Below are 23,736 nucleotides of genomic sequence, written 5' to 3' on the forward strand. Positions count from 1 at the left end.
TATTTTTCATAACGTATTTAATATTTTCCACTTCCCACTGAAAGGCTGTAGTGTGAAAGAACGAATCATGTCCTGTTTGTCAGCGTTACGACTAATGAAGTGTTCTGCACACTTCTGAGTAAATCCTGTCCAGGCTTCCCCGTCTGATTAATTTGATGCCTAATTAAGTTTTTGCTTAACGCAGCTTTGGAAGCTCTTTGTTAAATACTTCTCCTCGAAAAACTTATCTTTACATTTTTAACATTTTAAAATTTAAAAGCAAAAAAAGAGAGAAAGCTTTTCTTTTTAAACCATGCTATTCTGTCATGTAATCCTTTTTAATTTAATCACTTAAGGCAGTTATGTTACTTAGATTTTTATAGACACCTATTTTTAGAATGTATGAGCCATTTAAACACAGAAGAAAAGACAATCTGACATTATATACGAACTTCATTACTTTTTCCTTTTAAGACTTTTTTAGGGGAAATTATCTTTATAGTAGAATTAGTATAGTGGAAGGGGGAGTAGGATTTTATTCTAAAAATGTGGGTTTTAGTTCGGTCCTTACTGCTTTATTTGTTATAACACCTTTTCCAAGTTTGCTTTCTCTTAACCTCTCTTTCCCCATCTCTAAAATGGACATGACTGTGGAGCTCAGTTCATTCCCTGCGTGTGGAAATACTGAGAGCCTCCGAGTGCTGTGCGGTGTGCGAGGTCTCGTGGAACGGAGACTCCTGCTCGTGACTCTCTCAGACGTGCTGCACACCAGGCGCGTGGGACTCGGCCCCCAGGCCCCTGGACTGCACGGAAGGGCCCGCAACCCCTGCGAGGCAGCGCCGTCTCCGTCCCGGTACAGCTTTTATTTATGGGAAAACGCTGGTCCTACATGTCAGTCTTTCCACAGTTTTTTCCCGCGTAGTCCTGTCTTTTAGACCACTGCTAAAAGACAGATTGGTGAATTGAAACAGTCGGGACACTTTGGGTTAGGAAAAGCAGATTGTTCGAATTTTGTTGCAGTCAAAGTTCAACGAAGAATGCGTGCATTAAACATAAAGAGGATAATGGTCTTTTTACATGTTCATTTTTGTAGAAGATTCTGATGTCAGGATATGTTGGGGCGATGATAATGGGGTGGTGGTGCTGATGGCGATGATGCTTGGGGTGGTCGTGAAGGTGATGGCGATACCCTGGTCTGTATGGTTTAGTGGGTTGGAGTGTCGTCCCATACACTGAAAGGTCGTGGGTTCAGTTCCCATCCAGGGCTCGTGTAAGAAGGCAACCAGTCAGTGTTTCTCTCCCTCTCTCTCCCTTCCCCTTCTCTCTAAAAAGCAATGAAGAAATGTCCTCAGGTGAGGATTAAACAAAAAAGGTGATGGTGATGGTGAAATAATGCTGGAGGCCGTGGTGGGAGTGGTGGCGAGGACCAGAGACGTTGAGGGATCCCCAGGGCAGCGGTTCAGACCTGCCTGTACCAAGCTCCCCAGAAGCCCGCACACGACATGACATACCGGAGTCTCAGCGGGGGAGGGGACAGCAGTGGGGGTGGAACCAAGTTTTTCCAAAGTGGCTTTAGGTTTAACCCTTTCGTGTGTTGGGGATACAGGTCCTGCTGTTTGCATTATGCGGCTTGCTTTCTTTTTACCACCACACCAAGGAGACAGTGGTGAGTGGTATTTTCAAATCAGCTCGAGCACCTTTCCAGTTTTTAAATACATTTTATGTTCAAACTATTATTTTTTAATTACTCAATGATTTTTCTTAATATTTTATTTTTAGAGAGGGGAGGGAGAAAGAGAGGGAGAGAAACCTCAGTGTGTGGTTGTCTCTTGCATGCCCCCTACTGAGGACCTGGCCTGCAACCCCGGCATGTGCCCTAGACCGGGAGTCAAACTGGCAATTCTTTGGTTCACTGAGCCACACCAGCCAGGGCCCAAACTATTATTTTTTAAAAATATATTAAAGTAGGAAGGAACTTCTAGTCAAGATGGTGGCATAGGTAAATATGGCTCGTCTCCTCACACAACCACATCAAAATTGCATCCCTGCCTGGTGTGGCTCAGTGGATTGAGTGCCAGCCTGCAAATCAAAGAGTTGTCGGTTCAATTCCCAGTGGGGCACATGCCTGGGTTGTGGGCCAGGTCCCCGGAAGTGGGGTTGAGTTGAATGGAAGTCTGACGGCTATGGAATTAGAGCACATTCGTCCATACTGGTAGGAGGGATGGAGGCACTGAATGGCTTGGTCCCACATCCACGTCTTGTGGATAAAAATTCGGGAGGGATATCTTGGGAGTGAGAGTCCCAACCCCACACCAGACCCCCCGCCCAGGGTTCCAATGCCAGGAAGATAAGTTACCATAACAGCCATCTCAGATTGCTTTATAACTCAGGCAAGGTGGCCCCGGGCAGAACACAGGTTCTGCCTGACCTTGGCCCACACCAACCAGGAAACTCCAGAGTCTGTGCCCCCAGTGCTGCAGACCGTGTCAGAGAACCATCACCCTGCCACCCCTGCACAGCTGACCTCCATGGAGGGCAGAGGGTGGTGGTCAGTGGTCACAGCCAGTCCTTGCAGCTGACTGGCCTGGGTGAATCCCTCCCACTGACCTGCCAACAGCAATCAAGGATTGACTACAAGAGAAGTGTGTGCACAGCTCACATGAAGGGCACACCTTGAGCCATAGGGGAGGTGGTGCCCTGGACCCTACAAGACACCTACTGCAACAGGCCATACCACCAAGATACGGAGTCAGAGCAGCTGTCCCTAATACACAGAAACGAACACAGGGAGGCTGCCAAATGAGGACATAAAGAAACATGCTCTGAATGAAAGAACAGACCAGACTCCAGAAAAAGAGCTAACTGAAATGGAGGTAAGCAATCTGTCAGATGCAGTTAAAAACCCTGGTTATAAGGGTGCTCAAGGAACGTAGTGAGGATCGCAACAGCATAAAAAAGATCCAATCAAAATGAAGGATACAGTAATTGAAATAAAGAACAATTTACAGGGAAACTACAGTAGGGTGGATGAAACCAAGAATCGAATCAATGATTTGAAATGTAAGGAAACAAAAAACAACCAATCAGAACAAGAAGAAGAAAAAAGAATTTATAAAAAAATGAGGATAGTGTAAGCAGCCTCTGGGACAAACTTCAAGTATTCCAATATTCACATCATAGGGGTGCCAGAAGGAAAAGAGAAAGAGCAAGTAATTGGAAATCTCTTTGAAAAAATAATGAAAGAAAAGTTCCCTAATTTGGTGAAGGAAGTAGACATGCAAGTCCAGGAAGCACAGAGTCCCAGACAAGACGAATGGAAAGAGACCTACTCCAAGACACATCATAATTAAAATGACAAAGGTCAAAGATAGAGAATCTTAAAAGCTGAAAGAGAAAAGCAGGTAGTTACCTAAAGGAGAGTGCCAGTGAGGCTGTCAGCTGATTTCTCAGAAGAAACTTTGCAGGCTGGAAGGGACTGGCAAGAAATATTCGAAGTCATGAAGAGCAGGGACCTATAGCCAAGATTGTGCAACCCAGCAAAGACACCATTTAGACTTTAAGGGCAGATAAAGAGCTTCCCAGACAAGAAAAAACTAAAGGAGTTCATCATTACCCAACCACTATTACATGAAATATTGCAAGGACTTAAGAAAAGAAGATCAAAACTATGAACAACAGAAAGGCAATAAACACATATCTATCAACAGCTGAATCTAAAAACAAACTGAGCCCTGGCTGGTGTAGCTCAGTAGATTGAGCACGGACCCATGAACCAGAGGATCGCAGTTTGATTCCCAGTCAGGGCACATGCCTGGATTGCGGGCCAGTTCCCAGTGGGGGACCCACGAGAGGCAACCATACATTGATATTCTCTCCCTCTCTCCTTCCCTTCCCCTCTAAAGATAAGTAAATAAAATATTTAAATAAATAAATAAAAATAAATAAAAACAAACTGAGCAAACGAGAAGAACAGGCAGAATCGTGAATACAGAGAGCAATTTGAAGGTTGCCAGATGGGAGGGAGGTGTGGAGAGAATGGGCAAGGAGTCGAGGGGATTCAGAAGTACAGACAGGTGGTCACAGAATAGCCACGGGGACGTAAAGTCCAGTGTAGGACATGGAGCAGCCCGTGAACTTACATGTATGACCCGTGGACATGAACGGTGGGCGGGGACTGGGTGTGGGGGTGCGGGGGGCAAAGGGAGAAAATGTGGGACAACAGTAATAATAAATTAAAAACTATACGGTACACAGCTGATTACCGTATTAAAAGTTCTTGAAAAGGAAAAATGAAAAAACAAGACAAAAGCGTAAGAAGGAAAAACCGAAGCAAGGCGCTGAGACCGCACGCCCTGCACCCACCTCTCGCGATGGAACGTTCTCTGAGCAGCCGAGGTCTGGTCGCCTGTGCGGTCGCTGTGTGCAGGCCCATCCAGCAGGCCTGTTGCACCTGTGAGTCCAGGGGCATGCGAGTGTCCAAGGGAACTTTCAGCTGGGGACGCTGGCCAGAGTCGCGTAGGGACAGGCACAGTGTGGTGCCCTAGAACAGAGGAAGAGAGACGTTTGTGAGGTGGCTTCTGGGACACCAGGAATGTATCAAAACTGCCAGCATGAAGCCAACTCCCAGCTGTAGAATCGCAGCACCATGGCTTTGACTCTTCACCTTAACCTTGTTGTTACATAGTGTTCGCTCTGATCCCAGGAGACCCCCCAAAAGTACTTTGCTGGAGAAATGCTTATGTTATTTTGGAGACGTAGTTTATTGTGATTTGATATTGTCAGAGAACCACGACATAGGCGCACAAGAGCAGCTGACACAGCAGAAAGAAAGCAAGGGTGGCAGTGGTGGCAGGGCCACACGCTCCCTGGCATCCGCTGCCCTGACACTGAAGTGGGGCCAGTGCTCCGTCCCCCACTTCTCTCCTGTGACCGGAAACCTGCCGCCACAAGGTCCCCGATGGCCATGCTGCCCAGGAGCTGCTAGGACTGCCCAGGTGGGAGGAAGGACAGCACGCCCAAGGCTCGCCTTGTTCCCAAGGGCACGCGTTGCTCCAGGTCGCCTCTGTGGCCCTGCCTGCGACGGTCTTCGAGGGACCGGTGTTGTTGTTGTAGACTTGTGGTGTCGGTGTAGTTTTTTCTAAGTGAAAATCTGGAGTGTCGGTTCTTTTTCTGTGACTCTCTCTGAACAGATACCCGTCATTGCAGATTCCTGCAGTGACCGAATTTTTGGACTGCCAGATGCACCGGACCATAAGACGCACCTAGGTTTTAGAGGAGGAAAATAGAAAAAAAATTTTGAAGCAAAAAATGTGGTACAGTATTCAATAACATAAATAACATAGGCCACTGCCCACCCCAACCCCCAACCCCCAGCAAGCCAGGTAAGCTACATTTGGGCTATAAGATGCACCCCTGTTTTTCTCCCAAATTTGGGGGGAGTGCGTCTTATAATCTGAAAAATACAGTGAGTTGTTAGTCAGTGTGGCAACTTGAGCTCCGTGTGAAGCTTCAGAGTTGACTGAGAGGTGACGCAACATCATCGTGTTCCTGGCAGGCTGCTTTCGGTACTGGTTTCCGGTACTTGTAGACGTCACTCGAGCATCCCCGTGTTCGTGCAGTAGGCGCTTCCTCGCTGTGTTGGAAGCTCTGCTGAACCCTGGAGAAAAGCGGCACCAGTAGGCAGCCCGGGCCCGTGGAGTCGACACAGAGAGAGATGGTCCTGCCGGCATGCACGTGAGCAGTGCGCTCCGTGAGAGGGAGCCCGTCCGGCTGGTCGCCTCATGCCTGCAGGTGCCCATGCAGGCGGCACTCCACAGTGGTCATAATTGAGACTGGGGGGGGTCAGGACACAGGCAGCTCCTTGCCATGCATCTCTGGCGGCTTTTGCAGCACAAGGACAGAACGGAGTAGTACGACAGAGAACATGTGGCCCACAGAGCCTAAAGTATTTACTGTCCGGACCTTTACTGAAAGTGTTTCCGCCTCCTGGTCTCAGTGAGTTGACAGGGGATGAAGACTGCTGTGGGATGAGCGTGTCTGTGGGGCGGGCCCCAGCTGGGGGTGAGAGCTGCTGGAACGAAATGGCCACTGAGTTGAGAAAGGGGAAGGGGTGGACACTGAGTCCGGCTAGCAGACAGGTTCTTCTAACTCGTGCGGTCACTGGGGTAGGGGTGGGGCGGGTGTAGGCACAGGCGGGGGTGTGGCTCGGGGGTGTCAGGTGGAAGGGTTCTGGCGGCACGGCGTCAGGGCGTCCTGCCATCTGTTCTCCTGGACACGGGGGGCGGGGGGTGGAGAGGTGCCTTTTCTCCCTGAGCCCTTTCTGCAAACCCGGGCAGGGCCGTGTGGTGGGGGCCAGGCTGTTGTCCTCCGGCTGCCGTGGGCACGCTCTGACGCTGCAGGCCCGAGACACCTTGCTGGGATGGCTGGTTTTTACCCTAATGACTTCTGTTCTTGAAATGTGGGGTTTTTTAAAATGTGTGGGAACGAAAAGGCCCTTTTTCTTAGAGGGTTATCTCCTTAATACCAAGGTGGGCCTTTGGCCCCTGACCCTCTGTTGCTCTTAAAAAGCTCTAAGGGCAAAGGCTGTCTGCGAAAGTGCAGAGCCCCAGGGTTTGTCAGCGCACCACCGCCACCTTGAGTCCCCACCCGCCCTCCACAGGGCCGGGCGCTGCATGAGTTACGTGTCCTGCCTTAGACTCCAGCTGCCTGGGGAGGAGTTTCTGCATCTCATTTTCTCATATGGTGCGCGGGGCAGGACTCAGCGTGTCGTTACCTCTTAATGACGTAGCTCTGCTGCCTTTGACTCTGTTCATCTTCAGCAGAACGGAAAAGTTTGACTATAGAAACACCCAAAAGGGTGCTCAGCATCACACGGATTGTTGAGGAGCTGCCAATCAAAGTGACAGTGGTGACACGCCTCTTCCCACCCGGAGGGTGCCTGGCACCCACAAGGCAGACCACAGCGGGTGCCAGCGCGGCGCTGGGAGGGCGGGGCCCTGGTGGTTGCCAGCCACGGTGCTTACAGTGGTGCGGAGGTGGCTGCAAACCACATGTTAGTCCCTCACACACCAGTCTGGGTCTGCACATTTCGAGCCACATCACATAACATTCAGCAAGAAAAGGTCATTTATAAAGCAGTTCCACTTCTGTGTATGGACCCACAAGAATTGAAAGCAGGGACCAAAATAGACATTTGTATACTCATATTCGTAACAGCATTGTCCACAGTAGCCAGATGGTCTGTGGGCAGGTAAATGCATAAATAGCTGGTCTCTGCTCACAGTGGAGTGCTACTCCGCCTTGAAGAGTAAGGGAATTCTGACACGTGCTAGAACGTGGATGCACCTTGACGATATTATGCTAAGTGAGACAAGTCACAAAAGGACAAATATTGTACGATCCCATTCACAGAAAACACCTGGAATAGTCAGGGTCATGGAGAAAGGGGGTGGAGTGCAGCAGTGGCCACCAGAGTCTAGGGCACGGGGAGCGGGGTCACTGCTTCGTGAGTGGAGGGTCTCGGTGCAGGGTGGCAGGCAGAGGCGCCGGCTGTGCCACGCACGCGTGCCGAGCCTGGGTTCTTCTGCCTCTCCGGGAAGCGCTGTCTGGTCGCCGAGTATGTGGCGAGCACAATGGATGTAAAACCAAAAAGATACCATCCATCCCCTTAAGAAACTCACCTTCAGAAATTAGACTCCTAATTCAGTGATCAGATTGTTATTTTAATCACACTGAACCTCTTTGCTCTTGTAAAGTTTTCGCATTTTTCTAGCAATAAAAATGTGTTCTTTTAATTACATTCTTATTATTTAAGAACATTGGCTGCTTACCTTGGGTGCGTTTGGGGATTCCGTCTGTCACCTCATTTGATATCACACCTAAGCACTTTATTTTTATTCTAAAATGTCATTTACCTTTTTTAATCCTCACCCAAGGATATTGTTATTGACTTTAAATAGAGAGAGAGAAATAAATATCCATCTGTTGTGTCTCTTAAACTCCCTGAGCCAGGATTGAACCCGTGGTCTTTTGGTGATGCTCCAGCCAACTGAGCTACCCAGCTAGGGCATATTTAAACATTTTTCAAAATGTTTCTGGAGTAGAAGAAAGTACACAGAAAGTCAAACTATTCACCATACAAATTTGCCATAGTATTTTGTCATATATCCTTCGGATCTCTGTTTTGGAAATGTTATATTCAAATTCCATTCTTTAAATGGAATTTCCATTCCATTCTTTAAATGGAATTTCTCAATTCCATTCTTTAAAAAGTTTTGCTTTTTGTAATTCAGTTTTTAATCCCTCTGGGATTTATTTTCATGTATGCTTTGGGGTGAGGATCTACTTTCATTTCTGCCACACGCTGGCCCATTTTCCATAGCACTTACTAGCTAGTCCGTCCTTCTCCCTAGTTTGTGATGAATGCTGTCCGGATTTCTCGGGATAGAAGCAGCTTTTTCAAACCTGACCTGTACCCAGAGTGAGTCCCTCGAATTGGGGCTGGGCAGTCGTCAGAAGTGTTTGACAGAAACCCTCAAAGTAGACCATCAACAAAGAGCTGACCCTTCCTTCTACAGTGTGGCCTATAGGGAACGGGAAAGCATTCGAAAGGCAATTGGTGCTGGAAAGGAACGCCCGGGACTCCGGGCGGCAACCTCCGGCCCAGGCCACAGCGGGTTGCAGTGAGCGCTGGCCCGCCTCCTGTGCACCGTCCCTGGGAGAGTGAGCGGAGGTGGGTGTCCTGATAACAGGGGATGGTCTGTTTTTTAAGTCAGACTTATTTTCTGTGTTAAATGACAAGTGTGTCGTGTGTCTCTTTAATTTAGTTATTATTCTAAGCTACCTTTTACAGTGTATACAAAACCAGTAGGGGAAATTGTCTTAAACTGGGATTGCAGAACCAGCCCCTAATACTTGACAATAAAAAACTTAGTTGTGTTACAGTAACTTACATGCTGAAAGTTCTCTGTTGCCCGTCTCCCTTTCCCTTTGTGGTGTTCACCTGGAGTGGCTTGCCTCCTTCAGAGCGTAGTTCCAACTCATCACACCCTTTCAAACCAGGCAGAGAGAGAGAGAGAGAGAGAGAGAGAGAGAAAGAGTGTGTGTGTGTGTGTGTGTGTGTGTGTGTGTGTGTGTGTAAGGGTGAAGCTAGCTTTGTATCGTCTTTCTAGTGATGCTGATATTCTTTACACACTGCCTTTTTTTTTTTTTTTTAGCTCTATCAAACTTTAAAAGAGACTCTTTTGGGAACCAATTTACTGTCCACAAGTAAGATTTTTCTTATTAAAATAAATTTGAATACAACATCATGATGAAAGGTTCCAAAAGAAAAGAAATATTTTATTGTAGTTTTCTGCATATCATACTAAAAAGAAACTCTGTTAAGGATTTCTAAATTGTGTGAATTTATTATATGTGCAAGTTAATTTTTTCATATTACTTTGTTTTTGAGTGATACATCGAATAAAGTCTGCTGGAAAACTAATTGGAATATAATTTTTACTCAAGGAATACTCAAGTCGTTAGGAAGTCAGAGGAGGTAGAATACAGGCACCAAATACTGGATTCTTGAAAAGGATCGTAAGAGTGAAATGATAGAAATTCTGTAGGAAGAGGTCATGTGAAGAACAGACTGGTTTAAGGACTAGAAGGCAATTGTGGGAGTCCGCGGAGGTCCAGAAAGATACCAGCTGTGGGCAGAGAATGTTTTTATTAATGCACAGGAACCAGTGATAAATCATGAAGTAGCATAAATATAAGTAGACATTTCTAACCCATAGTACACGTCATAGAGCATAAGACAGCATTTTGTCCTGTGTTTTCTCCCTCCCTGCTCTGCACCCCATGCCCCAAGTGCTGTTCCAGCACGTGATTCTGCAGTTCGTTTACAACTCTTCTCCACCAACCAGCTTTCGCCCCCGTGTGACACCGTGACTCCAGTTCGAGGTCTTCAGGAGCACGTAGAGAGAGGGGCAGACTTGCACCGGTGTCTCCCGGAGTCTCCCGGAGCCAGGACGTCTGGCTGTGGCACAGCCGCACCTGGTCCCCCAGCTGCCCCAGGACACGAAGCAGCTTCCTTCCCGGAGGGTGCTTCAGAGGCTCGTGTGCCCCAGAGTCCTCTCAAGAGGATAACGTGTGGTGTGGCAGGAATCAATGTAATTGTAGCCACATTAACTCTTCTTTTAATGGGAGCTATTAAGAAGACAAACGACTTTTTTCTTTAAGTCATTTTTTTAGCCTTTGTCATTCAGAACTGAAAACTGGAAATAGCGAGCTTCCTCCAAAGACTAGCTAAAGTTGATTCTTTGACACTTGGGAGGAAGATCTAATTCTGAATTTGTTTCATCTTTTTCAGATCTCAGTCACAGTGGATTGGCAGATCATTATGAGAGCTCCCACTGGGGACAGCAGCCCACTTTCAGAAGTGAAGCCAGCGGTAGCTGGGATAAAGTGATAATAGACAGGACTGATAAGGAGGCGTGGCCTTCCATCACAGGGGCGGAGACGGAGTCTGCCTCAGAATGTGCTACAGACACTGACTCCGCCTCCAACTGCGGCTCGGAGAGCAGTAGCATGGCTACGGGGAGTGCCCAGGGCAGCTTCACTGGACATACCAAGAAGACCAATGGCAATAACGGCACCAGCGGCGCACTCATCCAAAGCCCTCCAAACCCAGGCGCCCTTGGAGTGGGGGGAGCCAACGGCAACGGCAATGCGGCCAGAGCTTGGGGCATAACTGCAGGCTCCAGCTCCGGCCTCGCTCACTGCTCTCTGGGTGGCGGGGACGGGAAAATGGACAACATGATTGGAGATGGGAGAAGTCAGAACTGCTGGGGCGCTTCCAACTCCAACGCTGGCGTTAATCTCAACCTTAACCCGAGCGCCAACCCGGCTGCCTGGCCGGTGCTCGGACATGAAGGAACTGTGGCGACAGGCAGCCCTGCCAGTATTTGCAGTCCAGTCAGTGCCATAGGACACAATATGGGCAACCAGAACGGGAACCCAACAGGCACTTTAGGTGCTTGGGGGAGCTTGCTGCCGCAGGAGAGCACAGAACCACAGACGTCCACTTCTCAGAATGTGTCTTTCAGCGCACAACCTCAGAACCTTAACACTGATGGACCAAATAACACTAACCCCGTGAACTCTTCACCAAACCCTATCAATGCAATGCAGACAAATGGGCTGCCCAACTGGGGCATGGCTGTCGGCGTGGGGGCCGTCGTCCCGCCCCACCTGCAAGGCCTTCCTGGTGCTAATGGATCGTCAGTCTCTCAAGTCAGTGGGGGTGGTGGCGAAGGGGTCAGCAGTTCTGTGTGGGGACTGTCCCCCAGTAACCCTGCCGCAGGAAGTAGTGGCTCTGGGCTCAGTCAAGGGAGTGGGGACACTGTGAACTCAGCACTGAGTGCTGAGCAAAATGGGTCTAGCAGTGCTGTGCAGAAGGGAGGGGGCGGAGGGGCTGCCTGGGACTCAGGGCCTCCTGCTGGCCCTGGGGTCCTCGCCTGGGGGAGGGGCCGCGGCAACAACGGTGTTGGGAATATCCACTCTGGCGCATGGGGCCACCCCAGCAGAAGCACTGCTAATGGCATGAGTGGGGAGTGGGGGAAGCCCTCGAACCAGCATTCCAGTGGTGACGTCGGTGGGAAAGGATCGACAGGGTGGGACAGTCCTGGTGTCAGCGGCCAGAGCCCTGCCGTGCAGCCTGGCAGCGACCACCTGAGCTCATGGGCCAAAGCCGCCTCTTCCGGAACCACGGCGAGTGAAGGCAGCAGCGAGGGCTCTGGCGGTCACTGTGAAGGAGGGGCCGGGAGGGAAGGGGCTGAGGGCCGGAGGCGCGAGAAGGGGATTCTAGACCAAGGGCACATCCCGTTGCCAAGGAATGATCTTGACCCGCGAGTCCTGTCTAATACTGGTTGGGGACAGACTCCAGTAAAGCAAAACACTGCCTGGGAATTTGAAGAGTCCCCGAGGTCTGAGCGAAAAAATGACAATGGGACAGAGGCCTGGGGCTGTGCGGCTCCTCAGCCTTCACACTCAGGGGGGAAGAGCGATGGGTCCATCATGAACAGTACAAATACCTCTTCAGTGTCTGGGTGGGCCAGCTCCCCACCTGCTGCTGGGCCGGCAGACGCAGGCTGGGGGGACAACAGTGGCAGAGCACCAAACGGCCCCGGGGTTTGGGGGGACTCGGTAAGCTCCACTGCTGTTCCTAATGCTGCTGCTGCCAAGAGTGGCCACACTTGGAGTGGGACCGTAAGTCAGGAGGACAAGTCACCCACCTGGGGTGAGCCTCAAAAGCCCAAATCTCAAAACTGGGGAGACGGACAAAAATCGAATCCAGCCTGGAGCACAGGAGGGGGGGACTGGGCAGATACGTCTGCTGTCCTCGGACACTTGGGGGAAGGGAAGAAAAACAGCTCTGGGTGGGACGCCGATGGTGGGCGGTCGGCGTCTGGCTGGAGTGAATCTGCACGGGCTGGGACCAGCGGCTGGGGCAGTGGCACCGGTGCCAAGGCAAATCCAGGGGCAAACTGGGGAGAGTCTTTGAAACCCGGCCCCCAGCAGAACTGGGTGAGCAAACCCCCAGACAGCAGCGTGAGTAACTGGGGTGGAGCTGCTTCCGTCAAACAGACAGGAACGGGGTGGATCGGGGGGCCGGTCCCCGTCAAACCGAAGGACAGCAGTGAGGCCACGGGCTGGGAAGAGCCTTCTCCGCCATCCATTCGACGCAAGATGGAGATTGATGACGGAACTTCAGCCTGGGGCGACCCGAGCAGCTACAACAACAAAGCCGTGAACATGTGGGACAGAAACAACCCGGGCCTCCAGAGCAGCACCTCGGCCGCCGCCGCCACAGGCAACAGCGCGAACGCAGTGGAGCCGCCACAGCCGCCACCCCCGGCCAGCGCCCCGCTGAGCAGGGCACCGCTGCTGGGTCCAGGTACGGGAGGGGCTTCGTGTTCTGTGAGAGTGCAGACGCGTTTGTTCTCACTAGCCCTGCGTGTCTCCAACCAACATGTCGTCTCGAGTGACACTCGAGTGCCCGTCACCTTGTAGTGCTGCATTTCAGCACTGTCTAGAGACAGGGAATCGAGCAGGACTCTGGCGGCTCTGTCCACGCGGAGCGCGAGTCCTGAGCACTTTCACAGGGAGGGGAGGGGAGTGGAAACGCACCCTCTTCGGAAAAGATGGGGCCCTTGGGGGGGGTCTGTGTTTACGTGCGAAGTCTTCGTTTCTCTCTGACGTGAACCGGTGACCCTCAGCCCAGGCCTGGCTAGAGTTCCCTGGGGGTCCGGGGCCGTGTCCAGGGTCTGCTGGGAAGCCCACCCACAGGCAGTTTTGAAAGGTCCACGGAGCTCTGATGTGTCGTCAGCTCTGAATGAAACTGGCCTTGTAGTGTTGAGCAGTTTTGCACAGTACGAGGCGAGCTTTGATTTCAGTTGAAAGAAAACCCTTAAAAATCCAACTAAAACTTGTGGTTTCAGTTCTGCTTTGTGTGAGGCATTCTGCTAGATACTGTGGCAGAGGAGACAGGAGATGTAGGCAGAGCCAGCCCGCAGGGAGCAGGAACGGTGACAGAGAAGGAGCATGGCTCCCAGGGCGGGAGGGAGTGGGAGCAGGGTGCAGCCCTCCTCTCCTAGACACACCCCCACCACAGGCACGGAAGCCTTTGCCCACCAGGCCCACGTGCTCCGCCCCAGCACTGCTTTCCTGGCCGCTCCAACTGTCCTGTCTTGGGACTGCGTCTCCCCGGCCCCTCCAGGGTCTGGAGCTGCTTGTCAAGTGCTGGGACAGTGCAAAGCTGGGCTTGCTTGCTCTCTGGTCTCCCACTGCAGAACCTCAGTACCTGCGCATGGCTCTCGTGTCTGTCTCCCCATCCTCTAGGACGTGCTCCCTCGCCCACCACAGTCCCTCAGGCTTGGCTTTGGTCTTTTTGTTGTCGTCTGGGCCAGGGCTGGGCAACGGCTGCAAGTGCGGTCCCACCAGCGCAGCGACGGGAAAGGCTGCAACCTGCCTACCCCGAAACCACGCTCTGCGGAAGGCAGTCTGAGCTCTGGCCGTTTTGAGACGTGTTGTGCTGTTTTTCTTAAGTCGAGCTGATAACTCGAAGCTTGTGTGTTAAGGCTGCTGTGAAGCCCTTCCTCCCTTAGGGCTGCTCTAGGGCAGGCGGGCTCTTGGTCTCAGGTGTAGAACTTTATTTCTGGGAAAGTGCTAGACCCCAGCCGCAGCCTGTTGAGATCTTGAACCCTGGTTCTGTAATCGGCATATTCGTTCTTCCTGGCAGTTTTATGCCATCCCCACATTCTGTAAACATGCCAACCCTGCAAGACCGAGAACAGGGTCCTTTCTCCATGGCCGTGCACCCAGTCTCTTACACACGGAGCCAAATTTGCCTCCCAGAATCCTCTCTGAGGCTCAAGACTGGTGAGCCCCGTGGGCACGCCACTGTCACTGAACCGGAGGTCAGACAGCGAGTGGTCCAGGGCGCCCCCGCTCCTATGCCTGCCTTCCTGTGAGTCAGTGTTTTCAAATGGAGATGTTCTGTATAAGTTCCAGATTTCCGGCTTCTTTTGGAAGCCTGGAAGGACCGATAGCTTGGCCTCCCAGGGCAGCCATTGACCAGAGCGACCCCCTAGACAGGTCCCGTGCCTTCCGGTTTGCCACCCCTCTCGGCCCAGCCCTGGGACTGTGAGCAGCTGCCGTAGCTCATGGAGCGTGTGCTAGTCCTACTGGAACCGGCTGGCTCTCCCAGGGTATTTGAATGTGTGATTCCTGGGGTTTCCCCTACACACACACTAATATATGACTGACATTTCTAGGCACTTAGGTTTTATAAAGCACTTGGGTGTGTGAGGGGCAGCAAGAAGGAGGAGAGGTAACCAACCGATGCTGGGAAAGGAAAGGACATTAACCTTAAGGCGGGTCTAGTTCAGTGGGCGAGGCCAGTGACACAGGAAAGGCAGGCAGAAGGTTCTCTGCGAAGAGTGAAGGGTCAAACACTGCTGTCGTCCTGCCCACCAAGACTTTCTCCGGGAACCCTTGTTCCCATGCTGTCTTTCCGAGGTCACTGCCCGGTTCCCCCCTTCTCCTGGCAAAGCTGCAGCTGCACAGCGTGCTCCTGTGCCTGGCATGGGCTCCTGGCAGTGAGCGTGGTGACCGCAGGTGGCTTGCTCGTGCACCCTGCCATGCGACGCCCATGCTACAGGGGGAAGCAGTCTCCTGAGGCCACACGTGGGGAGAAGGTGGTGGGGCTCCGCAGGTGGAGGCAGCCTTGCCTGCTGCCACTTCCAAATACTGGGTCCCCCCCTCCGCTCGAGCCAGAGCCACGCCACATGGGGACAGTTCCTTCTCCTTACTCTCTGTATGTCTCCCTTGAATCAGCTCTTGCACATGAGCTTTCCCCTGTGTGAAGGCCGTCCCGGTTTGTTGGAAGGGCCAAAGTCATTGTCTCCCATCTGCGGAATGTTCGTAGATCATATTTTAACAAATTGCACATCATCACCCAACGTAAGAGAGGGCAACATGGGTGACCCCCCACAGGCAGCACCAGTGTAGAAGCAGTCACCACAGGACAGACAGACAAAGCAGATGCTGGTCTCCAGGCAGTGTGCCCGTCCGCAGAGCCCATGTCACGTGCAGTGTGACGCACAGTGTGCAGCGGGGTTGCCTCGCCACGTTTTCATCGATGAAGTTGGCCTCTTCCACCGTGACCCCAAGGAGCTGCGCGAGCCATCGTTCCTGCACTCAAGGCTTGGGCTCTTCGGGCCTCAGCCCTGAGCCAGGCTCTCCTCTGCAAGGAGAGCAGCCACCTGCCACGCACAGCAGGCGGTCTGAGCACGGCCCTGCCCAGCCCCCCAGACTGAGCTCCCTGCAAGCCAGTGGGAGGGGCCACAGCAGGCTGGCTCCTGGGGTCCCCTCCTCCCGGTGGGGGGGGGGGGTCATGACAAGCGGGAGGCTCACACCAGTGGCGGGAGCAGCAGTCACAGCACCAGGCACTCTGCAGGGGAGCTGTGGCTTGAATATGTGCCCAGCCTGGACCCCGTGAACCGCCTGGGGTTCTCCGATCCAACAGCCGCTCGTACACACACCCGAGGACCGTCGGTGAGGCTTCTGCGGCTTCAGAGTTGGCCTTTCGTAAGCCCTCTGCTGCTTTGCTGTTTGCTGCCCTACTGAGTTTGCAAAATCATCACTTATCTCAGAGTTCAGGCTGTGGATCGTGGCCACTTTAGGGTGTTGATCTGTCTTATAAAACACGGATCCTCGACGACATGGTTTTGATGTGTCCAGTGTCATGGGAGAAAACAGTGCTGGATTGTCATTTTTGTCCAGCGCATGTCGTGTTGGCATTAGTGAGATTTCCGACCAGCCCCAGGGAGACCGGCCAGGAACTTAGGAAGCGCAGTGTGGCTCCACGTAGCCTTGTTTGGGTCTGGCTCAGACCGCTCCGGAGACGGGCACAGTGATTGCCGAGAGAAGTGTCCCTGTGCTCATCTCTGATCAGAGGCGTCGGCTGTCGTGGTGGGTGCGTGGGCCTGTCCCCGACCGGCCCAGCGCTGCCCGGTGACTTAGTGTGCATGTGAGCCAGACGTGGCGACCCACGGGAACAGAATAGTTTGGAAGGGGTTGGGGTTGGGGTGGAATCAGATACAGAGGCCACTGTGGACTTCATCCAGGCTGCCCCAGCCACAGGGTGGGCCGTGAAGTCTTGCCGGGGCTGCCTCTCCCAGCACTGGGTGGAGGTGAAATACCAGTGCTGCGCGCGAGTCAGGAAAGGGGAAGCGCACTGCTCGCGCTGATCTTATTCTAGAGTATTTCTTACCCACTTACTACCTGTTCTCGGCTGCTCGGGACGTCACATTGGTGACCACCAGGCATTTCACTGTACCTGTGACGGTCACTGGTGGTCTCGTGCTGCAGCTGGAGGGAACCTCCTTTGCGTCGGGCTCCTTAATCTAGTGACGTGCTGCTGCTCTGTCGCTTAGTGCCTGGCACAAACATGATAAGCGAAGGCAGTGATCATGTGAATTAGTCATGGAAGAGGCAGATCACCCACACCCTAAACCGAAATTTGGGAGTGCTGGCTGTTGTGGCTCATGGACTGAGCACCAGCCTGTGAACCAGGAGGTCGCCAGTTCGATTCCAGTCATGGCTCAAGCCTGGGTATCGGGGCCAGGTCCCTGGTGGGGGGCGGATGAGAGACGACGACACAGTTTCTCTCCCTCTTTCTCCCTTCTCTCTCTCTCTGAAAGTAAATAAATAAAGTTGTAAACACAACTAAATAAAACTTGGGAGAAATTAGAGTTAGGAATTCTCTGCCTTAGGGAGTGGTTTCCCTAGGTCTCGAAAGCAGAAGCTGGGGGACCTTGTCTTTCCTACAAGGAGCCCCGTCCTAGACGCTCCGCTGCTCCTGTGTCTTCCTCTGGTGTGAAAATGACACCGAAAACCAGCCTCACCTGCAGGTGGGTGAATCGGCAGGATGCTGTTGGAGTTCAGCCGCTCTCACCCCGCAGCTTCGGAAACAGATCCCGGTGGCCTGTCCAGCCAGAATAGTTCTATTTTAAGCACTATCAACAGTTACTAAAAAAAGGGGTGATCCGAGTGAGCGATCTGTGCTTTTTGTGGGTACGGGGCTTTTCTTGGGTTTGGTGCCGTCGGGCAGTTTTTATTTACCCTCCTGTGTTGTGGGGGGCTTGGTAGGTAGAGTTGGAGCAGGGACTAGGAGGTCCCACTAATGAGGTAGGAGGAGGTTGTCCTCCGCGCACGGCCTGGGCTGCGCACTCAGTTCAAACTGATGGACGAAGAAGACAGTTGAAAACAGCCCTGGCTGAGTGGCGCAGTGGATTGAGCACCAGCCCGGGAACCAAAGGGGAATGCCCAGTCAGGGCACACGCCTGGTTGTGGGCCGGGTCCCCAGTGGGGGTGCCTGAGAGGCAACCACACACTGACGTTTCTCTCCCTCTCTTTCTCCCTTCCCCTCTGCCTAAAAAATAAATTTAAAAAACATTTTTTAAAAAACAGTTTGACCCCCACCACAGACTTAACATACTCAGAAGCTGTATTATTGCACTAAGATAAAAGCTAAGTAGACTTTTTCTGTTTCTAATACCCACCTCTGTGATGACAGTGGGGCAGGCAGAGGTGCTCCTGTAAGAGGCTGCTGTGCCGCTCCAGGCCCTGTGGCCGGCTGTGAAAGAGACCCTCCTCTGAAACAGTCACCTGGGAATCCCCTGAATTGGGGGCAGAAATGTCAAATAAATGGCACGGGACAGGGCGTTCTGAAAAGCAGTGCCACCTGCCACCTACCTGAGCAGACTCCTGTAAAATGCTCCACTTTCCACCTGTCTGGACTTCCAATGTGAAAAGTTAAGTGTTGCTGCCACTGCCAGTCCTGCTCTGCTCCTCCGTAGGTCAGTAGCCAGCCAGGCGTTGCAGTGATAAGCACACTGCACGTAAAGGGCCTCGGTGTGAGCGTGTGAGTCAGTCCCTGAGGTGCTGAGCACATAGCACACACTCAGGTGCGTGTTCAGGTGCATTTGCAGTCCTTTATCCTTCCCTTAACTGAAATCGGCCACTCTTTAGCTGAGCCTTTCTTCCTGGAAAGGACTGCCTGCCGCACTTACAAAACTACATAGGTAGCATCCGTGGAACAAGCTAGAATTAATTTCTTATGTCACAGGAGAAAAAACGCCCCCTACCGACATAACTAGTGCCCGAGGTGAGAACCCTTAAGCCAGGCGAGGACTTTCCTGGACTCTGTTTCCTGGCCTTTTGCCTGCCCCTGTCCATCTTCACATCGGCCTCCCGGGTGTGCGCCGCTGAGGCACTGCCTTCTCTGTTCTGGGAGAGGTGGAAGGCCTGTGTTTACAGTCCAATGGAAACAGTGTGCCCTGGTGGCGTTTCATCATTGTCCTCTCACTCCCAACACTCTGCTCCGTGGAAGAGGGGAGGTGATGGTCCCAAACCCAGGAGTGAGCCCCACTGCGCAGAAGCAGTGTTTAGCCGACAGCAGTGGCACGAGGAGGGGCGGGAGGAGGTTTGCACTAGTGAGTGCGCGAAACACATTCCTTGTGCTACTGACTTGCCAGTTACTGTGTTGTTTTTATGTGAACAACTGTAAACTTACTTGCGCCCCACCTATATTGAAGGACCATTTTTAAAATTTTAATATCAGTGTTTTAAATCTAAGGTAGACATTTGTTCTGCTTCATTAAGTCCAATTTTTAAAAGACCTCTGTAAAATTATTAACACAAGAAGATACCAAAGTCACTCCTCCAATAAACACTGAGCAATGGAGAGTATATTGATTTTAGCAATACGTCTGTAAGATTATCTGCGGCCACTGAAGATACTTGCCTTTCATCAAAATCACCTAGTGGGCCTGCCTTTAGCATCTCTCCCAGGGCCTTCGGTACGTTCCGCGTGCGTGCGTCCTGACGTGCATCAGTCTGGCATTGTAGGTAAATTCTCTTCCTGCCAGAAATGAACTTAAAGTGGAAATACTGCAATTTTTAGCTTTTGAGCGAGTGATTATTCTTCCATTTATTTTTAAGGTTTTGAAACGTGCTTGCAAATCATTTGCCTCCTACATAAAAATATTCTGTAGACATTTCTACCACTTTAACATAAAGAATTAAAGACTCTTTGTAAAAACTATAACTTCCATAGTCTTAAATATTTACTCTTAGTTTGGATTTAGTTAAATAATTTATAGTATTGCCTTTCAAAGAGATGGAAGTACAAGGGTGATAAAGTTTAGGTGAATTCTTTAATTACCTAAATAAATCAATATTTTTACAACTGATGGGCTTTTAGTAACCCCTAAATTATCATTCCAAAACACCCATAATTTGAATGAGCTATGTTAATTTTTCTGATTTAATTTTGTCTCTTCAATTTGTAAATCTGCTTCTTCTGATACACATTATTATTTTCTGTGTGATTATAGGTAATAAATATTTAGTTGGCAGGTGTTGACAGTAACTGGTTAGGACTAACCTTCCTGCTGTTAGTAATAACTTACATGATATATTGCTCAGCATAGAGCTTGCAAATAAAACTGACCCAAGGCCCTGACCAGGTCACTCAGTTGCTTAGAGCATTGTCCCGATGTGCCAAGGTTACTGGTTCAGTCCCCAGTCAGGGCGCATACAAGAAGCAACCAGTGAATGCGTAGATAAGCAGAACAAATCAATCTCTCCCTCTGTCTCTCTCCTCCCCTCTCCCTTCCTCTCTCTCTAAAATCAATACATGAAAAAATGAAAATGACACAGGTTGCATGTCCTTTGGTCACTAATGAATATTATTGTATTTCATTAAAATAAAGCACATCAAGGGGACTGATTCTGAACTATTTTTAGTCAGAAAATTTGTGGAGGTTTTTTTTTTTTAAGTATTTTATTATTTATTTTTAGAGAGAGGAGAAGGGAAGGAGAAAGGAGAGAAGCATCAACGTGTGGTTGCCTGTCATGTGTCCCCTACTGGGGACCTGGCCTGCAACCCAGGCATGTGCCCTGACTAGGAATTGAACTGGCGACCTTTTGCTTCACAAGCCTGTGCTCAATCCACTGAGCTACACCAGCCAGGGCAGAAAATTTGTGTTTTCTAATTGAGAAAGTGATATCCATGTTACAACCAAATAATTTAAAATCTGCGGTTAACTATTTGCATTTTATGCCTTCTGTTCTTCATTCAGCTAGCATTTAAAACATTCATGTTTCTGTCTCTGAGAAACAGTATCAATCTGAAAATTAGAACTGACGTGAACTATGGTCATGGCCATCAGTAGTGTCAGGTGGGCGAGTGGGCAAAAGCAAAATGATCAGAGTGTGCGTTGCTTTGGGGGAATGAGGTTTACATATGTAACATAAGATACTTTCTTGCTGAAGTGTAGGGGACTGTATTGTGCACTGGTCCTGTGACATCTGTGCCTATAGATGGTAACGCCTGACCTTCTGGAATCATGAGCCACCCTGATCAGGTGCCAGTCCCAGATCAGCAAGCTCTGGTGACAGGACTGGGCAGAGGGAGAACGAAGAATTTCCGGAAAACCTTTGCAGTCCCCGTGTGCCTGCTGGGACCACCACCCAGCCCAGACCCAGACCCACTGGGTTCCCATCTGAAAGACAAAGGCTTCAGTTCTAACCCACCCCGTGGAACCGGGGGACTGTCTTTTGTACCCTCTGTCCCTCCTTTATCTGTCCCTGTTTGATCTGCCAGCTTCCCCTTTCTTTGCCTGCATCTAGGTCTTTGATGGTTGGTCAAAAAATAAGCAAGAGTAATTTCTCAATATATATTTACAACTTGTAAAATTTTCATTTAAGGAAATAATGTAACAAATATAACGATAATGTAATAATGTAACCTTTCCTTTAGGTTATTACCTGTAATACCAGAAGTAAACAAGCTACTTCTTAACCTTTAGTTTTAAACTGCGCTTTTAAATCCTATTATGATGCAAATACTGTGATTGTAATGGTCTTTAATGGAGTCAGGAGTGAGAAAATTGCAACTGGAAGAAGCTAAACAAATCTGATTAGATTTAGTGTGTCCTTTTTACTTTCTACCAAAAGCCCTACTAAAGGTAGATTATCTTAAATTGTTTTGGGTTTGAAATGGCTGTTTTCACTTTCTCTGTTTCACTTGTATTGCCGTCTTTCCCCGGCACCTTTTCAGCTTCGTCCGGCTGGGGAGAGATGCCCAGTGTTCATTCAAAGGCCGAAAACTCGTGGGGAGAGCCGTCCTCCCCTGCCGCCCTGGTCGATAACGGCACGGCAGCCTGGGGCAAGCCGCCCAGCAGCGGCAGCGGGTGGGGAGACCAGCCCGCGGAGCCTGCGGTGACGTTCGGCAGAGCCGGCGCACCAGCCCCGGCCCCAGCCCTGTGCAAACCAGGTAGGACAAGCATCCACTCTGCCGAATCTGGTGGTTTAGAGATGGGGCCGAACAGTTTATTCAGAGGGGTGCTTTCTGTTGAATTTTAAGAACGAAGTTTTAGGGCACTGTCCTCATTTTATTTACATTTAAAGTTAACCTTAAACTGAGGCAGTGAGGAAGTACTTGCTGTGTCTGAATCACAAGCAGGGAGCTTCACCAGAAGCCCAGCTTCCCTTTCGGAAAAGTAATTAAAAGGATCAGAGCGACACAGGGCATCTGCCCAACGCCGTCCACAGCCTCCACCCTTCTTCAGCACGGGCGCCCCGGCCGGTGTGTGAGCGCCGTGTCGCCAGGCACGGAGGCCCGGGCTCGAACACACGCCGCCCCGCCCAGCGGGCCGAGGCATCTTGCCTTTCTTTTGTCTTGGAAACAAGGTTCTGCTCTGGGTATTCCAAGTTCACGGTTTTTCCCTTTTCTTTTTTTTTTTAAGTGCTGCACTTTCCTCCCATTATCTGAAAGTGTAATAAGTGCACATATGAAGATGTGTTCTTACAAATGTTCAGAGCACATTTACCGGGGGAATCCTCCTGTGAGGTGCGGGTGAGTGACAGGGTGATCTTTTTCCCATCAGTGTGAGACGCTGATTGAAGCCTGAGGTTAGAAGCAGCTGTTCACTCGGCCGCAGCAGCCGCGCACTTTCTTCGGACCTTCTGTGTGTCTTAGCTCTGAACATGTGACCTGACTGGCTAGTGTTCTGGTCCTTGGCAACACTGGGCAGCGTGCTCCCCACCCACCATCTTGCTGGATTACTTCTTCCATTCTTGTTGCCCCTTGTTATGCATCTGAAGGAGACGTTGGCTTCTGGGTGCTGAGGGTCATGTGCCGTTTGGAGGCGGCAGCCTGTCCCGATTGGTCCTCAGAGGCCCGGCCATCTGTGGCCTCCTGCATCCGCGCTGACCGTGCTACCCCCATCTCTGGCCTGCTTCAAGTTCTCCCAGGAAGGGAGAACTTGAGTCAGATTTTACACCAAAAATCATTTTGTATTTTAAGAAAGGAGAAAAAATAATATCCTGAAATAAAAACTCAGTGTTCAGCTGCAACTCCACCTGCCTGAGGCTTCAGCTGTCCCCTCCGGTTACTCTGGGGCAGCTCCTGGGAGCTGGTCAGAAACAGGCCTCGGGATCCAGCCCAGACCTGCCCCGTCCCTCGTGGTCCCCAGGCAACGAGCACTGGTCAGCACAGCCGACCACTGCAGGCTCGGATCCAGCAGTGACGTTTTCGGGGCTCCGTGTGTTGCTGGCCATCGTGCCTCGTACAGATGGCCACTCTCTCCTGTGGCCCATGGTTCAGTGTGAGAATGTTCGGGCGTCCATGTGACCAATGGTCTGTTCCGGGGGTTTGGAACAGCACAGACTAGAAAGGGCTGGGTTCGAACAAAAAAGCCTGTCTATTTGGCTGTTAGGTCTGGGGCTCCCAAATGACACTGTCGCAAGCCTTGTCTGCTTCAGGAATGATGAATTTGACAAGTTCATGTTCGCTCTCTTTCTAGCTTCAAAATCTATGCAAGAAGCCTGGGGCAGTGGTGGGGACGACATGAGCCTCGGTCCCAGTCAGTGGGAAGACGAAGAAGGGGGAGTATGGAACAATGCTGCTTCCCAGGAAAGCGCCTCCTCCTGCAGCTCCTGGGGGAACGCCCCCAAAAAAGGACTCCAGAAGGTGTGCGCACTCTCGGGGGAGGCGGGCGACCCCCTCGGCCACACACTCGGCTTCACCCAGCTCCCTCAGTCAGCGGCGGAAGGTCGACCCAAGGTCCTGAGGACCCTTGGAGGTCCCCGAGCCCGTTGGGGGGGAGGTCTCCTAAGCGTAGGGCGGAGTGTTCTGGAGAC

The 23,736-nt window shown here is 51.1% G+C and overlaps 1 protein-coding gene across 5 annotated transcripts in view; it reads left to right on the forward strand.

The window, feature by feature from the left end:
* The window catches only part of TNRC6C (trinucleotide repeat containing adaptor 6C), a 110,867-nt gene that overhangs the window by 60,278 nt on the left and 26,853 nt on the right, over positions 1-23,736 (forward strand). For 3 of the 5 annotated variants that reach the window (XM_053659221.1, XM_037157681.2, XM_053659219.1), the window contains 3 exons: positions 10,334-12,919; positions 21,653-21,868; positions 23,400-23,566. In XM_053659221.1, coding sequence (XP_053515196.1) covers positions 10,552-12,919; positions 21,653-21,868; positions 23,400-23,566 — 2,751 coding nt within the window. In that variant the 5' untranslated portion in view covers positions 10,334-10,551. Of the gene's footprint in view, positions 1-9,212; positions 9,247-10,333; positions 12,920-21,652; positions 21,869-23,399; positions 23,567-23,736 lie in introns of those variants that run through there. The other 2 variants (XM_037157685.2, XM_053659220.1) reach the window with 2 other exon arrangements.

Source organism: Artibeus jamaicensis, unplaced genomic scaffold, assembly GCF_021234435.1.
Source record: "Artibeus jamaicensis isolate MK-2021 breed Jamaican fruit bat unplaced genomic scaffold, CSHL_Jam_final contig_2259, whole genome shotgun sequence".
Lineage (NCBI taxonomy): Eukaryota > Metazoa > Chordata > Mammalia > Chiroptera > Phyllostomidae > Artibeus > Artibeus jamaicensis.